This window comes from Ictidomys tridecemlineatus, chromosome 10 (assembly GCF_052094955.1).
Source record: "Ictidomys tridecemlineatus isolate mIctTri1 chromosome 10, mIctTri1.hap1, whole genome shotgun sequence".
In the NCBI taxonomy this organism is placed as follows: Eukaryota; Metazoa; Chordata; class Mammalia; order Rodentia; family Sciuridae; genus Ictidomys; species Ictidomys tridecemlineatus.
In genome coordinates, this window is record NC_135486.1 from 129,671,740 (window position 1) to 129,697,414 (window position 25,675).

At 45.2% G+C, this 25,675-nt stretch overlaps 1 protein-coding gene across 9 annotated transcripts in view; it reads right to left on the reverse strand.

The window, feature by feature from the left end:
* Otoa (otoancorin) overlaps window positions 1-25,675 on the reverse strand; it is a 134,251-nt gene that overhangs the window by 98,015 nt on the left and 10,561 nt on the right. For all 9 annotated transcript variants that reach the window (XR_013426997.1, XM_078024220.1, XM_078024221.1 and 6 more), the window contains 10 exons: window positions 24,337-24,424; window positions 21,203-21,334; window positions 17,382-17,617; window positions 14,924-15,027; window positions 11,305-11,405; window positions 9,154-9,293; window positions 7,765-7,888; window positions 5,196-5,411; window positions 2,605-2,772; window positions 1,708-1,848 (listed from right to left, as the gene is read on the reverse strand). Coding sequence is in view for 8 of the 9 variants with exons in the window: in XM_078024220.1 (XP_077880346.1) it covers window positions 1,708-1,848; window positions 2,605-2,772; window positions 5,196-5,411; window positions 7,765-7,888; window positions 9,154-9,293; window positions 11,305-11,405; window positions 14,924-15,027; window positions 17,382-17,617; window positions 21,203-21,334; window positions 24,337-24,424 (1,450 nt within the window). In the remaining variant the exon portion in view is untranslated. The remainder of the gene's footprint in view (window positions 1-1,707; window positions 1,849-2,604; window positions 2,773-5,195; window positions 5,412-7,764; window positions 7,889-9,153; window positions 9,294-11,304; window positions 11,406-14,923; window positions 15,028-17,381; window positions 17,618-21,202; window positions 21,335-24,336; window positions 24,425-25,675) is intronic.

The window sequence follows — 25,675 nt, forward strand, 5'->3', positions numbered from 1 at the left end:
AAGTATGACATTTGTCTATTTTATAGACTCTGAAACTTTGAGCATAATTCCCCAAACAGAGTAAATTATGAGCTAGCGTCAAATGAGGTTTCTGTGACACAGTAGCTAAGGATCTTAAAGTATCCTAAAGGCCCGGGCAAAAGGAGCAGGGGTGGAGGAAAGTTCTGGGTCTGTGTGTGTGTGTGGTCCCAGAGACTTCTAAGGGCATAAGGTCAGCTTCCGGGACTCTCCTACCATTCTCCCCATCTCAGGAAATAACAACTCCATCAACCCATTGCTGGGAAAAAAAATATATATATATATCTTGAAGTACCTGCAGCAAGATGTACTTTCCAAAATAGAATGAGTGGTCCTGGCCACTGAATTTGGCAGCTGTTGGATACATAGCAATTGGTCACCATAATATCATCCAAACATGTAAGCAAGATTCCCCAGGACAGATGGGGATTTTGGTCTGTTTTGTTCACTTCTGTACTCCCAGGGCCGTGAGCAGCACCCAGCATGTGCTCAATATCAGGAGTGAGTGAGCAGGAAGTCAGAGAAAGTCCTACAGCTATACCTCAACCTCAATAATGCCATCCTGCCCTCCTGGTCTCAGAGCTCACAGTATATAATAAACATACAATCTGCTAATATTTACAGCCCATGCTTGTAAGCCGTGAGCCGTGTGTCACTGATCCTTATGAGAAATCACCCACATTTTGCACATGGGAAGACTGAGGCCATGTAGGGAGAAGTAGTTTCCCCAAAGCTAATAAAATAAATGGGATCCAGATCTTGTCTCACTTCTTAACACTACACTATTCTGCCTCCAGGGTTGAATCCCACAGAAATAAATTGCTTTTGCCAAATTAAAGAATACTCCCACAAGACGGACAGTCAGAAATACAGGATCGAGCTGCAGGGATTGTGGCCATAACATGTTCTACTGCATGATCATAACAGGTTTTGATGCCAACTTTATTTATTTATTTATTTATTTATTTATTTATTTAGCCCAAAAAGTGAGGCATAGTCTTTATGGGAAGCTTTTTAAGAAAGCGGTGCTGGTGTTATTGAGAAATCATTTATTACTAAATTGTCTTTGGTGCAAGATTTGGATGCACAGAATACTCATGAATAGACAGTAAAATGGGATAGGCCAAATCAACACACATCATTTCTTGGTGACCAATCAGTGAACATTTTTTCCAACCTGAAAAAGATAACGCATTAGTTGCTACTGATTGGTGCATGCTAGTTGGAATAGTACACTTTGAGAAAATTGACTACCATGTTGCAAAGTTGGGGCTTACAAATTTTAATCCTGTATCCAGAGATTCTGTGCCACTAACGCTAGTTTTGTTACCTGACTCACTAGCCTCAACACCACTTGTGCAAAATATGTTGACTGTATGCAACTTTTGTGTGTTTAGTACTACGGGGCTTTAAATGAACCATGCAAGTCAGCTTTTGGAAAGGTACTGACAACGTAATGCACTGAGAATTCAGGGTTTGTGGCTCACGGTGCACCGGAAGACAAATGTGCATCCATATGCCCCTGGTGGATACCCTGCTGCTCTGTTCACCTTTTAAGCAGCATGAGGAACGGAATTATATCGTGCAAGGATTACATGATAAAAGGTTATAAATCAATTTGGGGGCTGAAAAAAAATAAGGTATGACAATATTATATGGTGGTGACGATTATGTGGTGAAATATGGTACCTGGCTCCTTCGAAGCTCCTTCTCCTTCAGGATTGAAGAGTTGAATTGGGATTCCCTCCGTAAATCAAAGAGAGACACTTCCTTAAAGAAAGACCCTTGTATCTCCACAATGCCTGAGCTGGTGTCGCCTACTTCAGTCATCTGCCCAAAGAGAGAAGAAAGAGGAATGACCTTATAAGAAGTGCCTGAGATTTGGGTATGAGCTGGATATGGCTTCGTGGGCAAAAAAATCCATCAGATCTGCTAGCAACTCTATGAAGTAGGGACTTCCATTAATCCCATTTACAGGTAGGAAGACTGAGGCTTAGAAGTGATTGGTGGAAAGTGGGTAAGTGACATTCAAGTCCACGTTGGGGTTATTCCAGAATCCACTCTTTATTTTAACCAGGCGTGCTACTGCTATCTGCAAGGGGGAGGGGTTTCTTAACAGATTTTGCAACTGGACGTGAAGGTCTTTAGTGCAAGATGGAAATCCAGAAAACCCCTCTGGAGACCTCCTCCAATTGAGAAAGGCATAACAACTTGACCTTGGACCATGGAAAAGGCTTTCAGAAGCACTCTGAACTTCAGGCATCATTTTTAAGCTTGGAAAACCAATTTTTAAACACATTATTAGATCAAGAAACCTGGCTTTAACAATGTTTTCTGGATTAGACAGGCTAGGGAGAGCAAGGGTCTGGAGAGAACTGCAGCGTGGCCAGCAGAGCCCTGTCTAGGAAGGAGGGAGGAGAGCCATCAGGAGAAGGCATCTTCTGGGCTCACTACCCTGGACACCAGTGAATGAGATCATCTCAGCCCTGAAGGGAGGGCCCAGAGTCACAGCCCACTGGCAAAACCCCAAAACCACATCCTCTGTGAGACACCCGACAGGGGTGCAGCCACCTGTCTCCACCTCACCTTGCTCAGGACACCTTGCTGCTGGGCAGGCGACAAATCAGACAGGTGCTGGGAGATGGTGCTTCTCAGGACCTGCAGGAGGTCTTTGCGGTCCATGCTGTGGAAGTCCTGGGTGGCCACCCCTGCCAGCAGCACACCCATCTGGCTGACATTGTAGAAGGACAGCACCTGGTAGAGGACCCGCCACCAGGGTGAGGCGCCGCTCTGGCCTCTCCTCTCCCAGATGCTCAGCCACCCCTTCTGCATGCCAGGTATAAGTGGGCAACCCCATGGGACACACGGCGAGCAAGACAGATGCTGTGATCAGAGACTGCCCCCCTTTCTACCCAGAAAGAGTATCAACTATCCAAACCCAAGGCAGCTGGAGTGGAGCACACCTGCAATCCCAGCAACTTGGTAGGCTGCAGCAGGAGGATCGCAGGTTCGAGGCCAGCCTCAGCAACTTAGCAAGACCCAGTCTCAAAATGAAAATTTAAAAAGCTCAGTGGTAAAGTGCCCCTGGGTTCAATCCCAGTACCACAAAAACTTTAATTAGTTAGTTAATTTAAAAAAAAAAAAACACAAGGCACATGATCAGGGCTACACTAGGGGAATTACTATGCTATTTAAGCTCATGGAACAAATGAATGGGCTATGTGTGTGTGCTTAATTTGAACTAATTGACAATGTTTAAAAATTGTTTCTAGTTTTTTTTTTTAGTTAAATTTATAGGAAGAACTCCCATCTGCATTCAGATTTGAACTTCTGGATTTTTTTAAAACAAAACAATATGAACATAGATAATACAGGGCTCACATTCTACCTGGGCACAATTATCAGGAGCAGAGGATCAGCCTCCCCAGAGGCAGGAGTTCTCAGTGTTACCCAGTCCCCGCCCCCACTCACAGGAGCTGGAGACCATTCTCTTGTCACTCGACAGGCATCTGCCTTGCCAAATCCCCATACTCGTCAAATCTCTGGGCAGAAGCTTTGAGTGGGAATAAAAAATTTTCAGGATGTAAATCTGATGTTTGACGGGAAATATGATGGACCTACCCATCTTACCAGAAATCATGCTGCCTCCTCCCCTCCTTTCCAGCGAGCCTAGCAGATGATTTTCCAAATAATCAGAGACATACCTTTTTCCTTCAACTATTCTCTGTGGAGAGGAGAGTTTCTTACTGTCTCCAAAGAAAGCAAGACCTTTCAAGTTCTCTAAAAGTCTCTAGAGTCTGAAGCCCTTTCAACTGGACCCAGCACAGGGAGACTAGTTACTCCTACCCACCCCCCAAGAAAGTTCCATTTGTGAAGTGAGGTCCACGCACTGTAGACATACAAGCACAGCCATGTTTAGAGCAGTCCAGTTCACAACAACCCTACTATGGAGCCAGCCTAGGCGTCCATCATTGGATGAATGGATAGAGAAAATGTGGTCTATATACACAGTGGAATTTTATTCAGGGATAAAGAAGAATGAAATTATATCATTTGCAGGAAAATGGATGGAACTTGAGAAACTTAAATAAAATAAGCCAAACTCGGAAAGTCAAGGGTTATATGTTTTCTTTCATATGTGGGAAACTAGAGAGGAAAGGAAAAGAAAGATGGAGGGTGGATCTCATGAAAATGGAAGGGAGATCAGTAGCAGAAAAGGACCAGGGAGAGGGAGGAGGGGAGAGAAGGGAGAAATCCTGGAGAATCATATTGGCCAAATTATAGTTATGCTGTGTGCACATACAAATGTGTAACGATGAATCCCACCATTATGTGTGACTATAATGCATCAAAAAATACAGAAAGAAAAAGATCCACACTTTCCATCCCCAGCTAAGACTTCCTGCCCTGACCGCCCTTCTCTGCAGCCCAAAGCTAGAATAAAATAACTTCATCCCCAATCCCAGGATGAGGATCAACAACTCGGTGATCACTAACTCACAGAGTTCATGCTCCATTATGTCACCTGATGTTCATACATCTGTATGTGGGTCACATCAATTAACATTTTAGCAATGAGGTGGGGTAGGCTCTACGTTATCCCCGTTTTACAAGTAAAGAAACTGAGGCAAGGCAAAGTTAAGCAACTGACCAATGTCACACTGTTTGTTAGTAAGGGGCACAGTGAGGATTCCGCCCTAGGGAGACCTCCTGAGTATGGTATTGAGTGGTTGGGCCTTGGGTGGTAACTAGGATTAGGTGAGATAGAGTTAGGTGGGGCCCTGAACCAATGGGATTAGTGCCCTTATAGAAAGGATGCCAGAGCGCTAGGGGTGTAGCTCAGTGGTAGAGCACCTGCCTCGCATGTGTGAGGCCCTGAATTCCATCCCCAGTACCACCACCAAAAAAAAAAAAAAAAGGCACACCAGAGAGCTTGCTGTCATGGAACTCGTGTGAGCACATGGCAAGATGGCAGCTACCCACAAGCCAAGAGAAGAGGCCTCAGAATAAAAACTACCTTGCCTACACCTTGACCTTGGACTTTCCAGCTTCCAGACTGAATTTGTGTTTTATTATGTCCCCTGGACTCTGGTGTTTTGTTATGGCAGCCTGAGCTGATAAATACACTAGTTCTTGGGTCTTAGGTCACTCCGGTAAAGTTAAAAGTTCCAGCTCACCTTTTCATGGGCTGAGTATTTGGCAGACAAGATGATGACCTGGCTCTTGGCCCAGCCTGAGACCTGATTGAGGGTGGCGATGGCACTGTGCACGGCCTCCGGGGAGAGGGATTCCAGCTGACTGCAGGTCAAACCCACGACTGCATCCGACAAAGAGCCCAGGGTCTCGTTGAGGGTTCGGTTCTCGGTGGCAATACCCAGGAGGTCAGCTTTGAGCTAGAAGGAGAGCAGTCTGAGATGAGCATGGACATCAAGCAGGGCAGTGTCTCCCTCTGACTACGTCCTGGGCATACGGAGTCCATCCTGCCCCCTCTAAGCCTCTGTACCAGAGACCAGGAGGAAAAGAGACTCCTGCCTTGTCCAGTGACACAGTCCCCCCCCACCCACCTCCACAGGCAGTGGCTTTCATGTGCTGGAAATTCAAATTGGGCTTCATTTGAATATTAATGTGTTAGTAAATCAACCTGAAAGCATAGCAGAAAGGAATTTTGCTCCCTTACAATTCCACCACATTCTTGTAGACATTATTTTCCTTTTCTGACCTTGAATTCTGTGTCCATATATATATGGCTGTTTTTCTTTTGTAAGCTATCTGGGGCCTTTTTCATGATGATAAATAAATCTGTGTCCAAATAATTCTCAACAGTACGAGAAAGTTCAAGTGGTCTAAAAATCCTACCTCTTAAAAATAAATCTGAGGCTGGAGTGACCCAGTGGCTCAGTGGTAGAGCACTTGTACAAAGAACACAAGGCTCTGGGTTCAATCCTCAGCACCAGAAAAAGAAAGAAAGGTGAGAAACTATGATTAGTAGTTGGGTGTATATCCTTCCAAGTCTCCTTGTGCCTTTATAAAGACAGCATGGAGTTTTTACAGAGCTACCATATGAACAGAAGTATAATTTTCTGTTCTATGTTTTTCACTTAAAATTATATCTTATACATCTTTGTACATGTCTGTGATCATTTTAATAATTATATTATTGCAATATGCCTGCCTAGTTATAGTCGCATGTGTATCTCAATTGCTTCTGGTAAGGAAACTCGCCAACTGTAGCAAAACCTCCGTGCCAGAAAATGAGAGCCTTGCAGATTTTAACACCAGAATTTATTACAACAATATGTCCATTTCCAACAGGTGCACGAGATTGGTCCATGCAATATTAAAATGGCCACTGGGGGGCAGAAGAGTGAAGTAGAAGGACCCTCCGTGGCTGTGCCTGGATTCTCTCAATTTTAGCAGGTCCCCATTCCCTAGAAGTGGTTCTCTAAGTGTGGTCCTTGGCCAGCAGCCGCAGCTTGGGAGAATTTATTAGAAACAAGTTCCATCCCAGACCTGCCAAATCAGACTCTGGGCATCGGGCCCAGCCACCTGTACTTTTAACAAGCCTGCCCACTAATTCTGATGCACCCTCAAGTTTGAGAACTACAGAGTTAAGTGATCCCAAAGTGTTCCTCCATATCTAAATGTATTTGACTTTCTTTTTCATCAGGGCTGCCACAATTATCCCTGTGGATATAAAATACATTGATTCTTATTTTTGTTGGAGTTTGCTTGAGGATTTCTTTTCCTTGAAAAGTATGCATTGACCAAGACTGATGATCTAATGTGACATGTGCACTGTGATTGGGGCGGGCCACAGACACCCACACCTGTAATCCTAGCGACTCAGGAGGCTGAGGCAGGAGATCACAATTTCAAGGCCTGCCTGGGCAATTTAGCAAGACCCTGTCACAAAATTTAAAAATGCAAATATAAAGGGTTGGGGATGTCACTCAGTGGTAGAGCAACCCTAGGTTCAGTCCCTAATACTACCAAAAAAAAAAAAATGGGATTGGAGATTTCAAAAGGATCATGTGTGAAAAACAGCTATGTAAAATTATTGATGACTTGATCAAAAATGTCTTTAACATGATTTTCATGCCATATTTTCAATAACAAAAACTGGAAAGGACCAAAGGAAGTGAAGAGATTGAGATCTGAATGGATGAAAGAACAGAGAGATGAGCAGAGCGGAAACAAACCCATCCTCACTTGCTAATTTGTCCTGAGCCTGGTCTAGGGGCTCAATAAATAAAACCCCATCACCCAGGGTTCTTGATCCTGGCTGGGTTGGAATCACCTGCAAGCTTTGGAACCACCCCAGTCCCAGGCGGGTAACCTCAGAGTCTCGGGGTGGACCTGGAGAGGCTGATACTCATCAAGAACCATTCTAGCAGCTCTTGTCACCTGGAGTTGGCTGGAAATGCAGCCGTACAGGCCCCGCCCCAGACCTCCTGAACCAGGATCTGCATTTAAGATCCCCAGGTGATCTTTAAGCTCATGCCAGCTGGATGTGGCTGCTGTGATTGAATTTCCATCTTTCCAAGGTTCTTCCCTAGGCTGTTTGATGTCACTCTCTCCCATGTTACATTCATCCCAGGACGTGAGACACCATTTGAGTGGCTGGGATTAGATCCTGGTTGAGAACACTACCAGTGTTCTCTCTAAGACCAGGCAAGGCTGTTCTCCCCATTCCTCTGGCTGGTAAAACAGAGGCAGAAGCCCCAGGGCCTTGCATCCCACCAGCACCTTCTGAACTGCAGCCTGGAAGCCCCGCAGGTGGCTGCACTTGATCATCTGGTGAAGGAGGACTTGGGCCAGGGCGGCGTCCAGCAGCTCCAGGTCATCGTAGAAACAAACCAACAGCCCCAACCTGCGTGAGAAGATGAGGGATACTAGCAGAGGGCTCAGAGCTGGGGGGCTGCAACCACACCCACCCCAGTCCAAACCAAAAGGGTCAGGATCCCGGCAGCTACCTCTCACCAGGTGTTGGACTGAGCCTTTACCTGAATCATCTATTGCAATAATCCTACAGGTAGAAGTTCTCATCAGAGCTCTATCCCATAGATGGGCAAACTGAGACTCAGATTAAGTGACTTGCCCAAGGCAAATAGAGGAGCTGGGACTTCTATCTAGATCCATCCAACTAAGTCATCTCACCTCCTGAACTAGCCACCGAGAACTGCCTGCTCTCCACACGGACATACGGGGTTCATTCACCCTGAAGGAGAGGTCTGCTTCCAAAATTATTGTTTACTTACCTGGATGATGCAAAGATTTCAGAAGAAAAAGAAAGAAAAACCAGAAGGCAGATTAGTCTAGGGCAGAAGGATTCAATCTTGATCTAACTGGGAGCAAAATATCCAGTGGTGCCAGGCCAGGTGGCACACATCTGTAATTCCAGCGGCTCAGGAGGCTGAGGCAGGAGGATCGTGAGTTCAAAGCCAGCCTCAGCAAAAGCAAGACACTAAGCAACTCAGTGAGACCCGTCTCTAAATAAAATACAAAACAGGGCTGGGGATGTGGCTTAGTGGTTGAGTGCCCCTGAGTTCAATCCCTGGTACCCCCTCAAAAAAAAAATATATCCAGTGGTTAAGAGCATACATTCAGGCCAATTGAAGTTAGAAGCCATAGTCTAATCAGATATTTGATCTCCAATAAGTTATTTCATTTCTCTGTAAGGCTGCTACATACGGTTGGGCAGTGTACCCTCTGTACTACCGTACAGGGTGGCCCTGCCTCATTGAACTTTTAATAAATGAGAGACTTGCTTTGTTCATCATAGCACATCAAAATAAATACGATGCATGGAAGGAACGAGGGTGAATGTGAAAGTTAAAGGAGAGATACAGCAAATGACGAGCAGTCCTGGTGGATACTGAGTTCTCTTTCCTTAATGAATGCCTTTGGGGTTCATAGGAAGCCTATCCACTCAGCATGGCCAGAGCACCTGGTTGATGGCCATCGACCTGGCTCCACCCTCCTAGAGAGACTGACATGGGACATGGGTACAGGAAAGCAGCCAGACCCAGGGAAAGGATTTGAACGTGTGCTGAGAAAAAAGTTTAGCTTAACTATGAGAAAAGAAGACTGTGTCTTGGGAGAAAGCTCAGAGGGCCCAGCACCCACACCCCTTGCCTGTGGATGGTTGAGGTGTTCCTCACATCAAAGCCGGAGGAGCTGATTCTCTGCAGAAATGCCTGGGCCAGCTCAGGGGTGATGTCATAGACCGTGTCCAGCTGCTTGGTGGCATTGTCATAGCTGATGAACAGCCCAATCTGGTGGACAGAGACGGGAAGAGCAGAGAGGAGCATGGAAGGGCCCAGTGCGCTGTGCCCCATCCCAGACACTTGGGTGCACCACCATTGGCAGCTGACATTTGTCATCAATTTCTTTCCCCTTCCTCCAGCAATGCAGGTCTCAAACCCCCGGCACCTTGCATGCTCGCAAGTGCTCTGACCCTGCACTACATTCTCCAGCCCTCTCCTGATTTCTTCACGGTCTATAACTGCTGCTTTGATTTCCTCCTCAACCCAACCTGTTATTTAAGAATGATTCCTTTAACATTCCGGCAGCTGAACTTTGGAAGCTAATTTGGACACATTGATTCCTAGATTGGTTTTAAGGTCAGAGAAGATGGTCCACAAATTTTTCTGCTTTGAGAAATCAAGATTTTGTAACAGGTGAGCGAGTTTATAGATGGACTTCGGGTGATAGAAAAAAGAATGTGTGTTCTCTTTGTAAGACACAGAATGTGGCGCATCGTATATATTCAACCTTATTAAATATAGTTTTTGGATTATCTGTATTCTCGTTCCCTTTTTGCCTACATTTCCAAAGGTGCTCTTGTATGTCCTACGACCGTGGGGTTCAGATCTTTCTCCTGGTGTTTCTAACGGATTTCTCATTCTCTATTCTGATGCAGTCATTGTGTTTAAAAGAGGCTCGTAAAGTTGTCCTTCCCTTGTGGACTCTGCTCTTGGCCCATATAAAATTCCTTCTTAGTGCGCATGCCCCGTGCCTTTTCCTTTCTTCTCTATACTTTTAGGTAATGAAAAGTTTCAATGGATGTCTGACCTGGGAAATTCCCTCAAAGAGCTCAGATTTCTAAGAAATAAACCTCAGTCTACTTCTAGAAAAATCTCTCAATGCTGGGAAGGTAAGTGGGGGCCCGAGGGGTTAATCCTAGGACAGGGGGTTATAAAAATTGGGAGGTGTTTGAAATACTCCCAGCCTCCTAGGTAAAAAAGAGGAATTTAATCCTGTTGCTGGCTTCATAATAACCAGAATATTGTTGGGTTAACTGGTCTTTGAACGAGCCGCTCATTTGATACAAACTCTTCTCTGAATGGCCAGTAGAAAGTCACGTCACCTGTGGTTTAAGAAATAATAATAGGCCAGGCCATGGTGCACACCTGTAATCTCAGTGACTCAGGAGGCTGAGGCAGAGGATTGCAAGTTCCAGGCCAGCCTCAGCAACTTCGTGAAGCCATGAGCAACTTAAAATATAAGAAAAAAAAAAGCCTTAAAGTAAAAAAATAAATCTAGCTGGGGGAATAGCTCAGTGGTAAAGCACCCCTGGGTTCAAACCCCAGTACTAAAAAAAAAAAAAAAATTGTTGTTTTTTTAGACAGGCTCCAAAATCTTTATGAAGGCCTTTGCATGGACAACATTCTTGGGAGGTTGCATCCTAGAGTCAAGATTCCCCAAGGGGTTTTCATGTCATTGAGTCAACATCAGCAGGAGACAGGTTGATGACTGAGTTAAGTGACCCCAGACATGGATATTTCTCCACTATAAACTCTTTAAAAAAAAAATCCACTCTATAAAACCCAGTCATTGCTCATGCTAAAGGGATATTACTACAAGTCACTATAAATAGAAATAGCTATTAATCCATGTTGCCCGGTCTTGCGTTCGTGCGTCCAAGGATTGGAAACTTGATAGCTATTGTCCTCGGCCTTTTGAGTTCAAAAATGCTCTCGGATGATTCTTGGTGCCCAGCCAACGTTCCCCTTCCTTCATCATGATTCACATCGAAGGAGTCTTAATTCTGTGCAGTTTTTTTTCTTTCTCCCATTACCCTTCTATAGCAGCACACAATCCTACTGCCACCACCTGAGGCCTTGTCCCAAGAGTTTTCTTTAGAAGCTAGAGACAGGCTGGACAGAGGCAGGTGGACACTTTCTAGAGCACCTCGACTGGCCGGCTGAACCCTGGAAGTTTAGCACACACCTTACCCCAGGTGGATTAGTAACGGGGACATATAAATATACTTTTCCCGCTTACCTCTACAGGACTGATCTTCATAATCTCTTCAAATGAGAGGTGAACCATGTATCTGCCCAAAATCCATAAGTTTTCTGCACTGACCCAGGAAACAGAGTCATCTACAAAAAAATGAATGAATGAATGAATGAATAAGTAAATACATATATAAAAGTCTTCCCGCTGGTGTGGGATGGTCAACGGCATCTTGGACATCGGGACCTCCTTCTTGAGTTCACTCATCCATTCAACGACCATTTATTAAAAGCTCACCCTTGAGACACTATGCTGCACACAGACCTGCACACAGAGCTGGAGTTGGCCGCCATTGTTCCCAGTCCTTCAGCATAAGACTTTTCCACACGGCCACATTGTGTTGGTGGCGTCTGGGGGAAAGAAAGGAGAGCTTGTGCATCTGTCACTAAGAGCTGTTTCGGGAGGTGTGGGTGGTGACTCATGGCCAAATGAGATGGAGAAGTCAGCTTTGCACAGACTCATTCAGGAGAACATTATGTGTCCCCAGGAATCAGAGTACAGGGGGCTCTGGGACATCTGACTTGGCTATTGAATAAAAAGGTGGCCTCAGAGGATAGATAACTGGGGAGGAACCATAAATTTCACCCACAACCAAGCTGAGCTTCTTCATTTGCCAACAGTGATGAAGCATGAACTATACTCCTGCAGATGAACGATCCCCAAGCTCCAGATATTCTACTTTTTATTAATTCTTTATTGGTGCATTGTAATTGTACATCAGAGTGGGATTCATTGTGATAAATTTGTACTTGGGCATCATATAATTTGGTCAGTTTCATCTGGGGACATCTTTCGTAGCCAAAGTATTTCCAGTTAGCTCGGGGACCCTTCATGAAAAAAAGAATTTTCGAGGTCCAAAAAGAATGAACTTTAATTCACTGTAGATTAATAATGAAATTCGGGCCGGGGCTGTAGCTCAGTGGCAGAGTGCTCGCCTCACACCTGTGAGGCACTGGGTTCGATCCTCAGCACCACATAAAAATTAAAAGATTAATTAATTAAAGGTATTGTGTTCATCTACAGTTAAAAATATTTTTTTTAAAAAATGAAATTTACCAGGCTGAGGTTGTAGCTGAGTAGAGCGCTACTCATGTAAGGGCCTAGGTTCCATCCTTAGCACCCCATATAAATAAATAAAATAAAGGTATTCTGTCTATCTAATATACATATAAAAAAAAAAGAAATTTACCATATAAGAATTCCAGAAGGAAAATCTTTCCCTAAACTCTGGCAATAAAGTCTTAGGGATGTTTAGAGATTGAGTGACTTTCTCAGGGTTACACAGTGTGAGATTCAGGTTCCTAGAGGCTGGAGTTTATACTCCAGGAAGAGGAGATTCTGCTAAGCATCCAACACATTGTTATTATATTGTTAATGCTCCTTACACACAAATCTCAGAGATTAAGCCCAGGAAAAGGATTGTTTGGCATCCCTCGGCTCCAACCCCACCGGTTTCCTTTATGGTTCCCCAACACCCCTTGCTCATTCCCACCCCAGGGCCTTTGCATGTGCTGGTCCCTCAGCTTGGAATGCCCTCTCTGCAGAACCCCACATGACTGATTCCATCTCCTCCTCTTGATCACCCCGAGAGGTCTTCCTTGATCCCTTCGACCAGGGATTGGCCAACTACAGCCCATGGGTCACCCCCAGAGCACAACTTAATTTTACACAGTCTCGAAGCCAAGAAAAGAAGACCATGCACAATTGGTTGAACACACAAATGCAGGTGAAAATCATGAATTTCAGATTCCAGCATCCAGAAATAAAGTTTCCATGGGACACAGCCTTGCCCATTCACCTACCTCTGTGGCTGATATGGAAAAGTAGTGTCAGAGCTTATGGGCTCACAAAGCATAAAATATTTACTCACTTTTTAAATGACCTTGACAGAAAGCATTTGACAAGGCCTGTTCTAGCCTAAAGTAGTAACCCTTTCTCATTTCTATCTCCTCTCTCTCTTTCGCTCTTTCTCTTTCGATCTCCGTCCCACCTTTCCCTCCTTCTTTAAAAATTTTTCTCCGCCTACCCTTCCACAATAAAAGGATGAATTCAGAAAGCAAACATTTTGTCTTATTTTCTTCTATATCCTCAGCTGCCAACACATAGTAGGCTCTTTTTTGCTGAGCTGGGTGCGGTGGCGCACGCCTGTAATCACAGCAGCTCAGGAGGCTGGGGAAGGAGGATTATGAGTTCAAAGCCAGCCTCAACAAAAGTGAGGCACTAAGCAACTCAGTGAGACCCTGTCACTAAAATGAAATTCAAAATAGGGCTGGGGTTGGGTCTCAGCGGTTGAATAGCCCTTGGTACAATCCCATATACCCTCCCCCCAAAAAAAAATTAATGCTATTTATAGTCCTGACATGACGCATTTACCAACTTGAAGCTGAGAAGTTGTTTGCATTGTTAACCTATATAACCATTCTTCTCTAGATTGTTTTTTTCAATTGTGATAAAATACACATAATATAAATTTTGCCATCTTAAGCATTTTAATTGTCCAGCTCAGTGGTGTTAAATACAGTCATTCTTCAGTATGCATAGGAGTTTGGGTGCAGGACCCACTACAGATATCAAATCCTTGGCTACTCTAGTCCCTTAGGTAAAATGGCATGGAGTTTGTAGGTAACCCCCACGCCTCCTCCCTGAATGCTGAAAATCACTGCTAGATTATTTAATACTATTTAATACGATATAAGTGTTAGAGAAATAGTTGTTACATCATACTGTTCAGGGGGTTAAAAAAAAACATCTGAACATGTTCCATACAGACACATTTTTTTCAAATAGTTTCCATGCACAATTGGTTGAACCCACAAATGCAGAGAGCCAGGGGTGCAGGCCCGGTGTATACCCAATACCACCCATATCCAGAACTTCATGCATCTTGCAGAACTGAACTCTACCACCGTTCCAATGCCTGACTCTGAGTTTGACTACTTAGGACATAAATAGGCTTCTAATAAATACACTGCAGGTAAATAATCCTGACATATTTCCACTGTGGTTGCCAGGAAGGTCAGAAAACTAAATCTGTGCCTTATTGACTTGATTAGATTTCTTTTTTTTTTTTTTTGGCAGTACTGCGGATTGTACCCAGGGGTGCTCTACTGCAGAATCACACCGCCAGCCCTTTTAATTCTACTTTGAGACAGGGTCACACAATGCTGCCCAGGCTGGCCTCAAACTTTCAATCCTCCTGCCTCAGCCTCCCGAGTAGCTGGGATTACAGGCATGAGCCACCATGGCCAGCTATTGCCTAGATTTTATAACAAAAAAAAAATCATATCTCACTTTAATATAGATATTTTTACACAGATTTTTGAACTTGTAACCCCATGCTAAAGGTTCTCATCAACTCTGTCACTAAAATATTAGGTCACACCATTGATTTTAAGATACAGCTACATCCTCGATAGGTCAAGAGCATGTTGATGAGGAGCGGCTGAGTTTTAACCTTAAGCCTCACTAAACCCTCTCTGGAAGTTGCGGGGAGGGTGGTAGAGACTACAGGGGCAGTGACATCGAGCCCCTCTTTCAGAGATGAAGTGCCTCTTTGGAGGACAGACTCCCCACCGGCGACCCACCCACACAAACACAAGCTCACCAGAGGTGTTGGCAGACGTCTGCAGAATCCCAGTCATCCAGGCATACAGCGCCCTCTGCGCATGAGCCGAGGTCTGGTCATAGAGATCTCTGAACACGGCAGAGCTACGTGGCACAAACACAGGCATCCATCAGTACCACGCAGGTGGAGGGGTGAAAGGAGGATCAAAACTGGAAACGTGCCCAACGCTGTCGCGTGATGAGGCCCTTCCCACTCTTTGGCTAAATGAGCCATTTGCTCCTTCAGGTGTCACACCATCCAAAGACTGGCCTGCGCACACTGCCTCTGCTTCCTCACCTCCTGGTGCCTTGGCTGCTGTTAATAGCTTTGCTGAGATATTATTTACATACACTACAATTTGTCCACTTGAAGTATTCTGTTCCATGGTTTTCAGGACATCGTGAGTTGTGAGGCCATCACCACAACCCATTTTAGAACATTTTAAGCACCTCAAAAAGAAATTCCATATCCTTAGCTAACACCCCTCATCTCCCAATCTCCCCAGCCCCTAGACAGCACTAATCTGCGTCTTTTCTCTATAGATTTGCTCTTTCTGAGCCTCTCACATAAACAGAAGCCAACAATGCACAGTATTGGGTCTCTGGCTTTTTGCACTTGGCACGATGTGTTTTCAAGGTTGGAGTATGTCGGTCCTTCATTCCTTTTTAGGACCAAATAATATTCTATTGTATGAATGAATACACCACATCTCCCTCATCCATTCATCAGTTGATGGACATTTAGGTTATTTCCAACAACTTTATCTTTTATGAATATTGTCTTTTAATAAACATTCCTGTGCGAATTTTTGTATAGACATATGTCATAGGCATTCTGTCTGGTCTCTCGGGTGTATAGCCAGGCATGGGATTGGTGGGTAGTGGGTAGATGGCACTGGTTAGCGTGTGTGTGTGTGTGTGTGTGTGTGTGTGTGTGCATGTGCATGCTGGGAAGTGCATCCAGGACTTCTTACAGGCTACTCGCGTGCTCTATCACTGAGCTACATCCTGGGCCCTTCTGTTTAGCCTCTTGAGTCTCTGGATCGTTCCCAAAGCAGCTGCACCAGTGCACAGTCCACCAGTAGTGTGGCAGGATCCGACTTCTCCACGTCATCTTTGACACTCGTCATGCTCTGACATTTGGATTAAAGACCTCCTGCTGGGTGTGAAGCTTCTGGCTCATGTTGTAATCTGGTTCCTCCAGTACCACACCCCCCCGCCCCCCATGGCCCAAGTCACCAATGGCCTCCTTCTCGACATGCCCAAAGGTCCCTTTTGGCCAAACAGGATTTAACCTTTCACAGCACTTGGCACTGACCCTTCCTCCTGCCCAGTCTGCAAAACCACTGGATCTCCATGTCCTGGAAGCGTCTCTTCTACAGCACCAATTTATCAACTCAACATTTTCTAAGCTTAAATTTTATCCCTGTCACTTCTCCAGCCATTTTATATGTGAACAGGCAAACTGTCCCTTAAATCCAAATAAATGTCTTCTCCATAGATTTTTATTTTCCTTCTTCCCCTAATGCCAGCAAGAGAAGGTGAAAAAACAGGGGCAGGGGGGAGACAAGGTTCTTTTTAAAAATGGTAAATATTATTTGAGAAGAAGATTGTCCATTTGCAAAAATGCTGTCTCCTTCCCTATTAGTCTGACCTAGGGCAAGTCATTGGGCCTCAGTTTCCTTGTCTGAAAGATGGGGATGAAAATAATCCTCATAAGGTAAAGAGGATAGAGTGGAAAGAGGAGGATTGGGATTCAGGAGACCAGGCGAAATTCAGATGAAGTCAGATCCCATGGGGTCATCTCAGGGTCACAAGGTGGAGCCCCCATGAATGCGGTTAGTGCCCTTTTAAAGGAGACTCCAAAGAGCTTCCTTGCCCCATCTGTCATGTGAGGACACAGCAAGAAAAACGCCTTCTATGAACCAGAACCCCCCATGTGACACCAAATCTGCCAATACCTTGAATGTGGACTTCCTAGTCTCCAGAACTGTAAAAAATCGCTATTTGGTGTTTGAGCCCCCGAGTGGACAGCAGTTCTGTGATAGCAACTCACACCGCCTCAGACACTCAGGAGAGCAACACAGGTGGCTGGGATTGGGTAACACGTTGCTTTCATCCTTATCCCTCTTTATGATCACTCAAGACAAAGGATGCCGGATTCCCATTGACGGTAATAATATCAAACTTACTTTTAAAATAAATATTTCAAGTAATAAAGATGAGTCCTTATAAAGAAAAACACAAAGTGAATCATGGTACAAGCAAAGATTGCGGGGACAGAACCCAGATGGCTGAAATTTCAGACAGTTTTAATCACAGCCTCTCTCAGCTCCTCAGATGTTTAAGCCTCTGCTTGGAAGGCACGTATCAACCTGTGTCCACCTATCTTCTCCCCGCTGCCAGGTGTTACCTCCTGGGACTCTCAGGCAGGTGAGAGGGTGGGAGGAAGCACTCACAGGTTCTTAAAGGTGTCCTCTCGCAGGTGCCGGGGCAGCCTCTCTGTGACATCTGGCTGGAGAAATCTGCCTGAGGACCCCCTCAGCACCCTGCCCAGGATCTCCACGCACTCCAGGGAGTTCAACACCTGGAAACACCTCTCCAGCGTGACCAGAAACAGGGTGCGGTTCACACCAGGGCTCCGCAAAGCTTGTTCCCGAATCGCTCCCAAGTCGATGACGACGTCCCCCAGGTCCTACAGCAAGGAGAGAAGCAGGGCTGTCTTGAGAGATGCCCTCTTGACTCGGAAGACCCAGGAGGGACCACACGCTGTGGCAGTGGGGAGACTCCATGCCGCTATGTGGAAACTTCTAGAACCTTCCATCACCTACTTCACCTGCCCTAGGTGACTTATCGCTCTCCAGATGCAGCATGATTGTCACACCTCAGGCCCTCAGTCTAGTTGGAATCTCCTGCCCCCTCCTCCTAGCAAAATGCAGCTCATCCTTTTAAGATTGAGTTCAGTCGTCACCTTTTTGGCAAAGTCTCCTCTGATCTCCTCCGACTTCCTACTTCAAGTCAGCTCTCCCTCCACTGGGTGCTCCTGGAGCATCTTGAACCAAACTCTTTGATGCATTAAAGATGCTGTGAGCCTCTCTTCCCTCCAAGCCCAGGGTTCAGAATCACCAGGGAGACTTAAAAGCTCTGGTTTCCAGCACCACTACCTACGGTCTGATTTACTTGGTCAGGAGCGGAGCTCTGGCATATGACCCTTATGTGTATCCAAGGCTGAGCCAGGAAAGACCTTGAGGCCAAGGTCATGTGTCTAGTGGAGTGCCCAGGACCTAGAAGACACTCACAAGCCGTCTATCCAAATGCATGGACAAACGCATTCCACCACAGAACTCAGGAATGAGGATGAGGTTTCTTTCCAATCTGAGGGATCCCTCTGTCCTTCACCCCACGTACCCTCCAAAACTAGCCTCCATTTGCTGACCACTGACTATGCACCAGGCACTGTGCCAAGCATGGAGCAAATGGGCATCACCTTATTGAATTCTGATCCTACAGAATAAGCATCAAAGGTCCCCAAGTCAGGCATTCCCAGGTTAACATCCCAGGGCCCGACTTTTTCCCTAAGTAAATTGCTAACCTTTAAAAAAAAAAAATCTGTTTCCTTCTCTGCAAAATCAGCACTTAGATTCTGTGTAAGACCTGAGCAAGAAAACGAATGTGCAAAATGACTGGGAGCTTGAACACTCAGTCAGAGTTCCATAGGCGGTTCCTACCTCAGTGTCACAGGTGACAAAAGCAAAACAGAGAATATGCACCAGTCCCCAGAGCTGGGATCTGAATAGTGTCTTGGAGCACAAACCCACACTAGAACCTTGATTGACTGCTTCCTGGTTTCAGTCATTTGCTGTGGTGACTGAATAACCGTGTACTTCGCGGTGACTCTGTTTCGAGCCAGGTTCTCGCTGAGTAGCGCAGGGCGTCACTAAGTTGCTGAGGCCGGCTTTGAACTTGGTGATCCCCCTGCCTCAGCCTCCTGAACCACTGGGATTACAGGGGCCCCAGCCACTTAGTGGTTCTGAAGCAAGGGCCTGGGGTTGGAATTCGGGGCATCTGTGGACACTGAGGGGAAAACTGCAGCCTCATTTCCGCCAACACAAAACTGACACGTCGCACTTCCTTTGGGGATGAATGTAGGCAGCAAAGCCACAGTTTATACTCAACACAAAATTACACAAGTTATTAAACATGCTGCTAAATCATGTTATCGAACGTGTTAAAAAAAAAACATAAATTACTATCCCCCAAGTGTGTCTGTATTTTACATTTTGATCAATGTTTTTCAATAGAATTTGCCTCCTTTTTAATCCTTTGTAATTTGTTCTTCTCTAAGTGCCAGAAAGGCTCACAGCTGGAGCCAGGAGCCCAGGTTTCAACCTCTGATTTGCTATTTCTAAGCTGTGTCGTTTGAGGTTGTTCACCCTCTCCAAGCCACAGTTTCCTCATCTGAATATTACAATGGTAAGATTCCTATAACCTTATTTCAGAGAGTCCTGGAGGGGAGTCAATGAGTCCCCGCATGTCAAACCCTTAGAGCGATGGCCAGCAAGTTATTTGTCCCATAGGCCGCTGTGAGCCCACCGCTTGTTTCTGTGGATAATTTTCATGAGACATGTCTACAGTCACTTCTAATAGCTTCATTTCTCATAGCTTCTTTCATTCCTCAGTGGCAGAGTGGAGTGATAGTGTCAGAGCTTGTTTTTCCTGCAAAGCCTTCAATATTTCCTAGCCAGTCCCTTAGAGAAAGCTTGCTGATCACTCCCATTAGGATGATGCCTCCCGCCTAGAATCCCTCAGTAAACTTTAAGCAACACCGTTCCCATAGACCGCCACCCCATGGGTGCCTTTACTGTGGTATACTTTGTGTTTTCCTTTATAAGGGGTTTTTTTTAAGCTCAAATTCGTTTCTAAAGGAAATATTACATTCCTTCCAAACGGGTTTGATGTATCCAACACATTTTAATAAGAGATATTGTAACAGTGTGTGATTAGGGGTTGGAGCTGGAGCTGCACGGTAGAACAATTGCCTAGCCTGCTGAGGCCCTTGGACATTCTCTAGCACCACTAAATAGATAAGTGATTCAAACTGGTGCAGCCAATATGGAAAGCAGTATGGAGATTCCTTAGAGAACTGGGAATGGAACCACCATTTGACCCAGCTATCCCACTCCTGGGTTTATACCCAAAGGACTTTAAAACAGCATACTACAGGGACACAGCCACATCAATGTTGATAGCAGCACAATTCACAATAGCTCAACTGTGGAGCCAACCTAGATGCCCTTCAGTAGATAAATGGATAAAATATATATATATACACAATGGACTATTACTCAGCAATAAAAGGGAATAAAATCATGGCATTTGCAGGTAAATGGATGGCGTTGGAGAAGATGATGCTAAGTGAAGTTGGCCAATCCCCCCAAAAAACAAATGCTGAATGTTTTCTCTGATATGAGGAGGCTGACTCATAGTGGGGTAGGGAGGGGGAGCACGGGAGGAATAGATGAAATCTAGATTGGGCAGAGGGGTGGGAGGGGAAGGGAGGGGCGGGGGTTAGCAAGGATGGTGGAATGTGATGGACATTATTATCCAAAGTACATGTATGAAGACACGAATTGGTGTCAACATACTTTATATACAACCAGAAGTATGAAAAATTGTCCTCTATATGTGTAATATGAATTGAAATGCATTCTGCTGTCATTTATTTTTTAAAAATCAATAAAAAATTTACTTTATCTGCTACTAATAAAATTATAGCAGGAACCTTTAAAAAATGTTTAAATGGTTCAACTCCTTTTAAGAAACACTACTCCACACTAAACTGCCTCCAATAAAGAAAACGCTACAGGTCATCTTTTGGGATCCAAAGGACTCTCTGAGATGTCCACAGATCCCTGACCTCACTTTGTGGAAATTACGTTTCTGCTTCTTGTCTTCGGCCCAGAGACCAAAAGCTGCGGAAGGACAGGGACAGCGTTCCCTCTCTACGTCCATCTCGATGGCCATTCTTCATAGATGATGATCAAGCCGAACGATGGGAAGTACCCCCTCATTTCTTAGCGTGCACAAGAATATGAATGATAACCCTCTTCAGAGGAAGAAAGTGAGTGGGAAGACAGAGGTCCTAAAGATCCCAGCAGGTTGGAGCGGGCAGAGGAGGGAGGAAGAAATAAAGGTGGCCCAGGCCCGGCTCAGGTCAGTTTCATTCAGCTCAACCAATCACAAGGACCCGGGACTTCTACTTCCCCCAAAGATGACTCACCAGGTGATCCCTCCTGTCTTCTAAGAGGCCTTTCATGGCGGTCCGGAACTGCTGGGCGTCAGTCTTCCTCAGGTCCTGCAGGAGCTTCTGGGGCTGGTACAAACACTGCTCCAGATGGTTTTCCACAGCTGCCTGGACATGGAGAGTGAAGGGGAAGTCGGTGAGGACAGACAGACAGGAGCACCTGATCAGCACCATGGCCAACCACCCAGCCTATTTCCCCAGATTCCCTACAAAGTTCCCCAAACGGACCACCGACTGATGGGTTTGGTCTGTCCAGCTCCAAAATTTTTGAATATCCGCAAACATCAAAAAGTCAGGAAAGCTGGATGCTGTGGCGCAGGCCTGTGATCCCAGTGGTTTGGGAGGCTGAGGCAGGAGGATCCAAGTCCAAAGCCAGCCTCAGCAACTTACCCAGGTCCTAAGCAACTTAGCAAGACCCTGCCTCACAATGAAACATAAAAAGGGCTGGGGATGTGGCTCAGGGGTTAAGCACCCCTGGATTCAATCCTTAGTACCAAAAAAAAAAAAAAAAAAAAAAAAAAAGATTGGGCAATTTCTCACAAAATCCAGGTTTCCAATTTCTCTTGGAAAATGCAAATATGGGTGATCAAAAGCAAGACCCCGGCAGCGGCTCACTTGCCACAGGCCCCGCCAGCCTTATTTCCCCACTCCCTGGTCTGCCTGGTCCCTGCAGGTGATAGAGGTTTGGAGTCCAGAGCAGCCGGTCTCTGTGCAGAAAGGCGAGCATCCCTAGATGCACTGCTGCTCGAACCCAGGCCAGCAGCAGCACCGGGCAAAACTCAGGCAGTGAACAAACATCCATGGTGTTCCCTGCAGGGCCAGGAGAGAGGCCACCAGTCTCTCCTGAAAGACATTTCCTGTGCTATCTGGAGAAGTACTTTCTAAATCTCTTTAAACAGAGGTACTCTAGGAAGGGCAGCACGTGTGATGTGGACAAAACCTTGACCCTGAACCCCCAAAACCCATGTGCAAATCTCCACCTTGACCCCTCCTTGTCTTGTGGCCTGGGATACACTAGGTAATTAGGATTGCAGGGAAAAAAAAACACAGAATGCTGAGTTAAATTTAAATTTCAGATAAAGAGCAAAAAAAAAATTTTTAATGTCGTTATATTGCAAAAGATTGCATAGGCTACACTCATAATTTAAAAAATTACTCATTATTAATCTGAAATTCAAATTTAACTGGACGTTCTATGTTTGTATTTGTTCAATCAGCAACACTACCCCCTGGGCCTCAGTTTTCTCATCTGGAAAATAGAGACCATGGCAGGACTTACCACGTAGGGCTGTGAAGAGGATTGGGTAGTGGGTACAGTGTTTTCAACAGTACCTAGCACGAGTTAGTGCCCCCTGCTCTTCTCTGTCTGGAATGAACTGAATAGTGATTGACTTAGCATCTCTCCCCCTAGAATGGAGGCCCCACCTCCGGGGTAACAAGACTGTCTCATCTCCACTGAGCTCCCAGTGTCTAACACAGAGACTGGCGGAAAGAGGATGCTAAGTAGGTGCTGAGTGAATCAATGAATATGTACATGGAAAGAAAAGCTTTTGTCAGAGAAGTCCTGCCTCCTTCCTTTCTCTTTGGTAGTGTGGTGCATCATGAGGTGCACCTGTTTTATCCTAATGCATGTCTGACAAAAGCAGATGCCACGTGGGAGGAGCCAATGGTTCACAGCCTACTCTCTGGGTGTAGTTGATGGACATTTTCGTTTTTTCTTAAAATGTAAATAAAATGAAAGGAACTTCTTTATTCGTTGGCCAATGACAGGAGTGATTTCTTTGCTAAACTGGGAAATAGTTTGGGAATACTGAAAGAAAACTTCCTCCAGGGTGTGCTATCCACAGTGCAACGGTGAGGAACCCAACACGCCACGCTGACACTAATGCCATTCTGTCTGGTTCTGCACGGTCTCCACCGGGCCCTATTGCTTCCCGAGGCAAATATCCACTGCTTCTATCAACATGCTTGTGTTGGCTGCTTTCGAAATAGTAGACTCAAAAGAGAAGAAGACTATTTCTTGGAACCCTGATTGGAAGACCGATAATTATACCCAAATATCCATTCTCCCTGCAGTGGTTTGCCCCCCAGTTATTTATGTGCTGGATGCTTTTTTCCCATTGGAGTAAGAGGTAGAGTTTAGAGGTAGGTCATTGGGGCACTATCCTCAGAAAAAAAAACTGATGTCATTTTCAAGGGACCCTCGTTAGTCCTAATGAGAGGTTTGTTATAAAGGAGTGACCCTAATTCCCGAATCAAGGCTTCTTGTCTTGCCATGTGATCTCTTCCTCCCATACCTGTTTCCATCATGGTGGTACCATCCACCATGAGGTGACACAGGAAAAGAAGCCCTTGCAAGAGTCGACACCATGCCGTTTGGACTTTAAGCCTACAACTGAGTAAAGCAGACTTCTTCTCTTTATAAAGTTCCCAGACTCAGGTATTTTGTTATAGTTTTGGAAAGCTGACTAATACATTTCCATATTCTTCTTATCATAGAATACCTCAAGATTTAACTGGGTGTATGGCTTCTTTGCAGGAAGATGTGATTATGGCATCTGAGCCAATACAGTAGAAACAAAAGGAATTGTACAACTTGCAAGTCACATCCTTAGACAAGAAGATGCTCACCCTTCACTTTCTCTTTCGATCCCTCTTCCCTGATGGGGGAAGATGTTTCAATCATGGGAGCAACCACTTCTTAGGGGGTGACCAACCAAAAAGACAAAAAGATCTTGGGGTCTTGGGTGGTCTTTTGAAAAAGAGTTACCCCTCCTCTCTGAATCTCCCACTTAACTCTGGAGAAATAAACTCAATATGTTATAAAGAAAGAAACTAAAATTGTTTGAGCTTCTGTAACTTGGGGCCAGCTTGTTATAGAAGCTTACTTAGCCTATACCCTAATATACCACATTGTCACCAAAGGTGAGAAGATGAAAGCAAGACAAACGAGCTTGTGTTATGCTTCAAGAAAAATTGGACAGAACACTCTTCTTGTAGAAGCAAAGACTCTCTTGACATATGGCCCAGTTCTCCAACTTTCCTGGCCCCTAAGTTTGCAAGCTGTGAGCACTGAGAGCAGAGCATAAAGATGGGACTCAGATACTCACCTGCAGGCTGGGGATGGTGAATGCAACATTCCGTGAATTCAGATAGGCCAGCACTCTGTGGGACAGGTCTGCCGTCCATGCATGGGAGCTTTGATCAAAAACGGATGGGAGAAAATTAGAGTGACAGGTCCCCCCTACAAGCAGCTCTGCACCAGCCATGTGCATGGGGGACAGGCGCTCAGAGAGCCTGGTGGGAACAGCCAGGGATGCTAGCAACTTTGTGCTTGGAAGTTGGAGATGCTTTAATCTGCATGGTGACAGCAGAGTTTCCAGTCCTGGGAATCTGCTGGGGTCCTAGTGTCTCAATGGTGACTGTCAAGTTCTGAGCTGGATGCAATTTCTAATTCCCATGACAATTCACCTAGACAGATTACAGTCTGCATAGAGTGACTTGGAACGATTCCTTCCTACATTAAGTTTAAAAAGCAGAGGCTGGGTGCACTCATCCCCCACCCCCACGCCCAAGGCTACAATAGCAGAGTTGAGCGCACAGGCTCCAAGCGTGGATTTGCATCCTGGGCTCCAGTACATAGTTGTGCAGCCTTAGGCAACGTGTTGAATATCTGGGAGCCTCCCATTCCCTTTGTATGAAATATGGCTAACAATTGTGAGGATTAAATTTGTTCATGTATGTAAACTGCTTAAAAGAGCACTTCACCCATAATAGATGCTCTCAGTTAGACTTTTTTTGTGGTGGTGTTGGTTGCTTTGGTGCTGGGAGTGGAGAGCAGAACTCTGTAGCTCTACTACTGAGCTATGCCCATAGGCCCAACAATAGTCTTGTATAATCTCTCCGTTTTTTGTGGGGTTTTTTTGTTTTGTTTTGGGGGGGTTTTTTGTTTTGTTTTTTGGTACTGGGGATTGAACTCAGGGCACTCACCCATTGAGCCCCATCCCCAGCCCTATTTTGGATTTTATTTAGAGACAGGGACTTACTGAGCTGCTTAGCACCTCACTTTTGCTGAGGCTGGCTTTGAACCTTCGATCCTCCTGCCTCAGCCTCCCAAGCCGCTGGGATGACAGGCGTGAGCCACTGCACCCAGCAATAATCCCATTTTTGTTACAGATAAATAGATGAACAGATAGATAGATAGATTAATTCATCAATCAATCAATTAATTAAAGTTTTAGCCTGAGAGAATATATCCAGGATCATGGATTGAAGTTGTCTTAGGGAGAAGAATTTTTATGGGGGATTGTTCACTTTGACTCTATTGGGTGTGCCTGTCTTGGGGCCCCCATTTCTTCTCCATCCAAGTAGTCATCCTATTAAAATCATTTGTTCATTTTTCACCATTCAACTGAACCATCTGGCTCCCTGTCCCGTGTTCCCAGTATT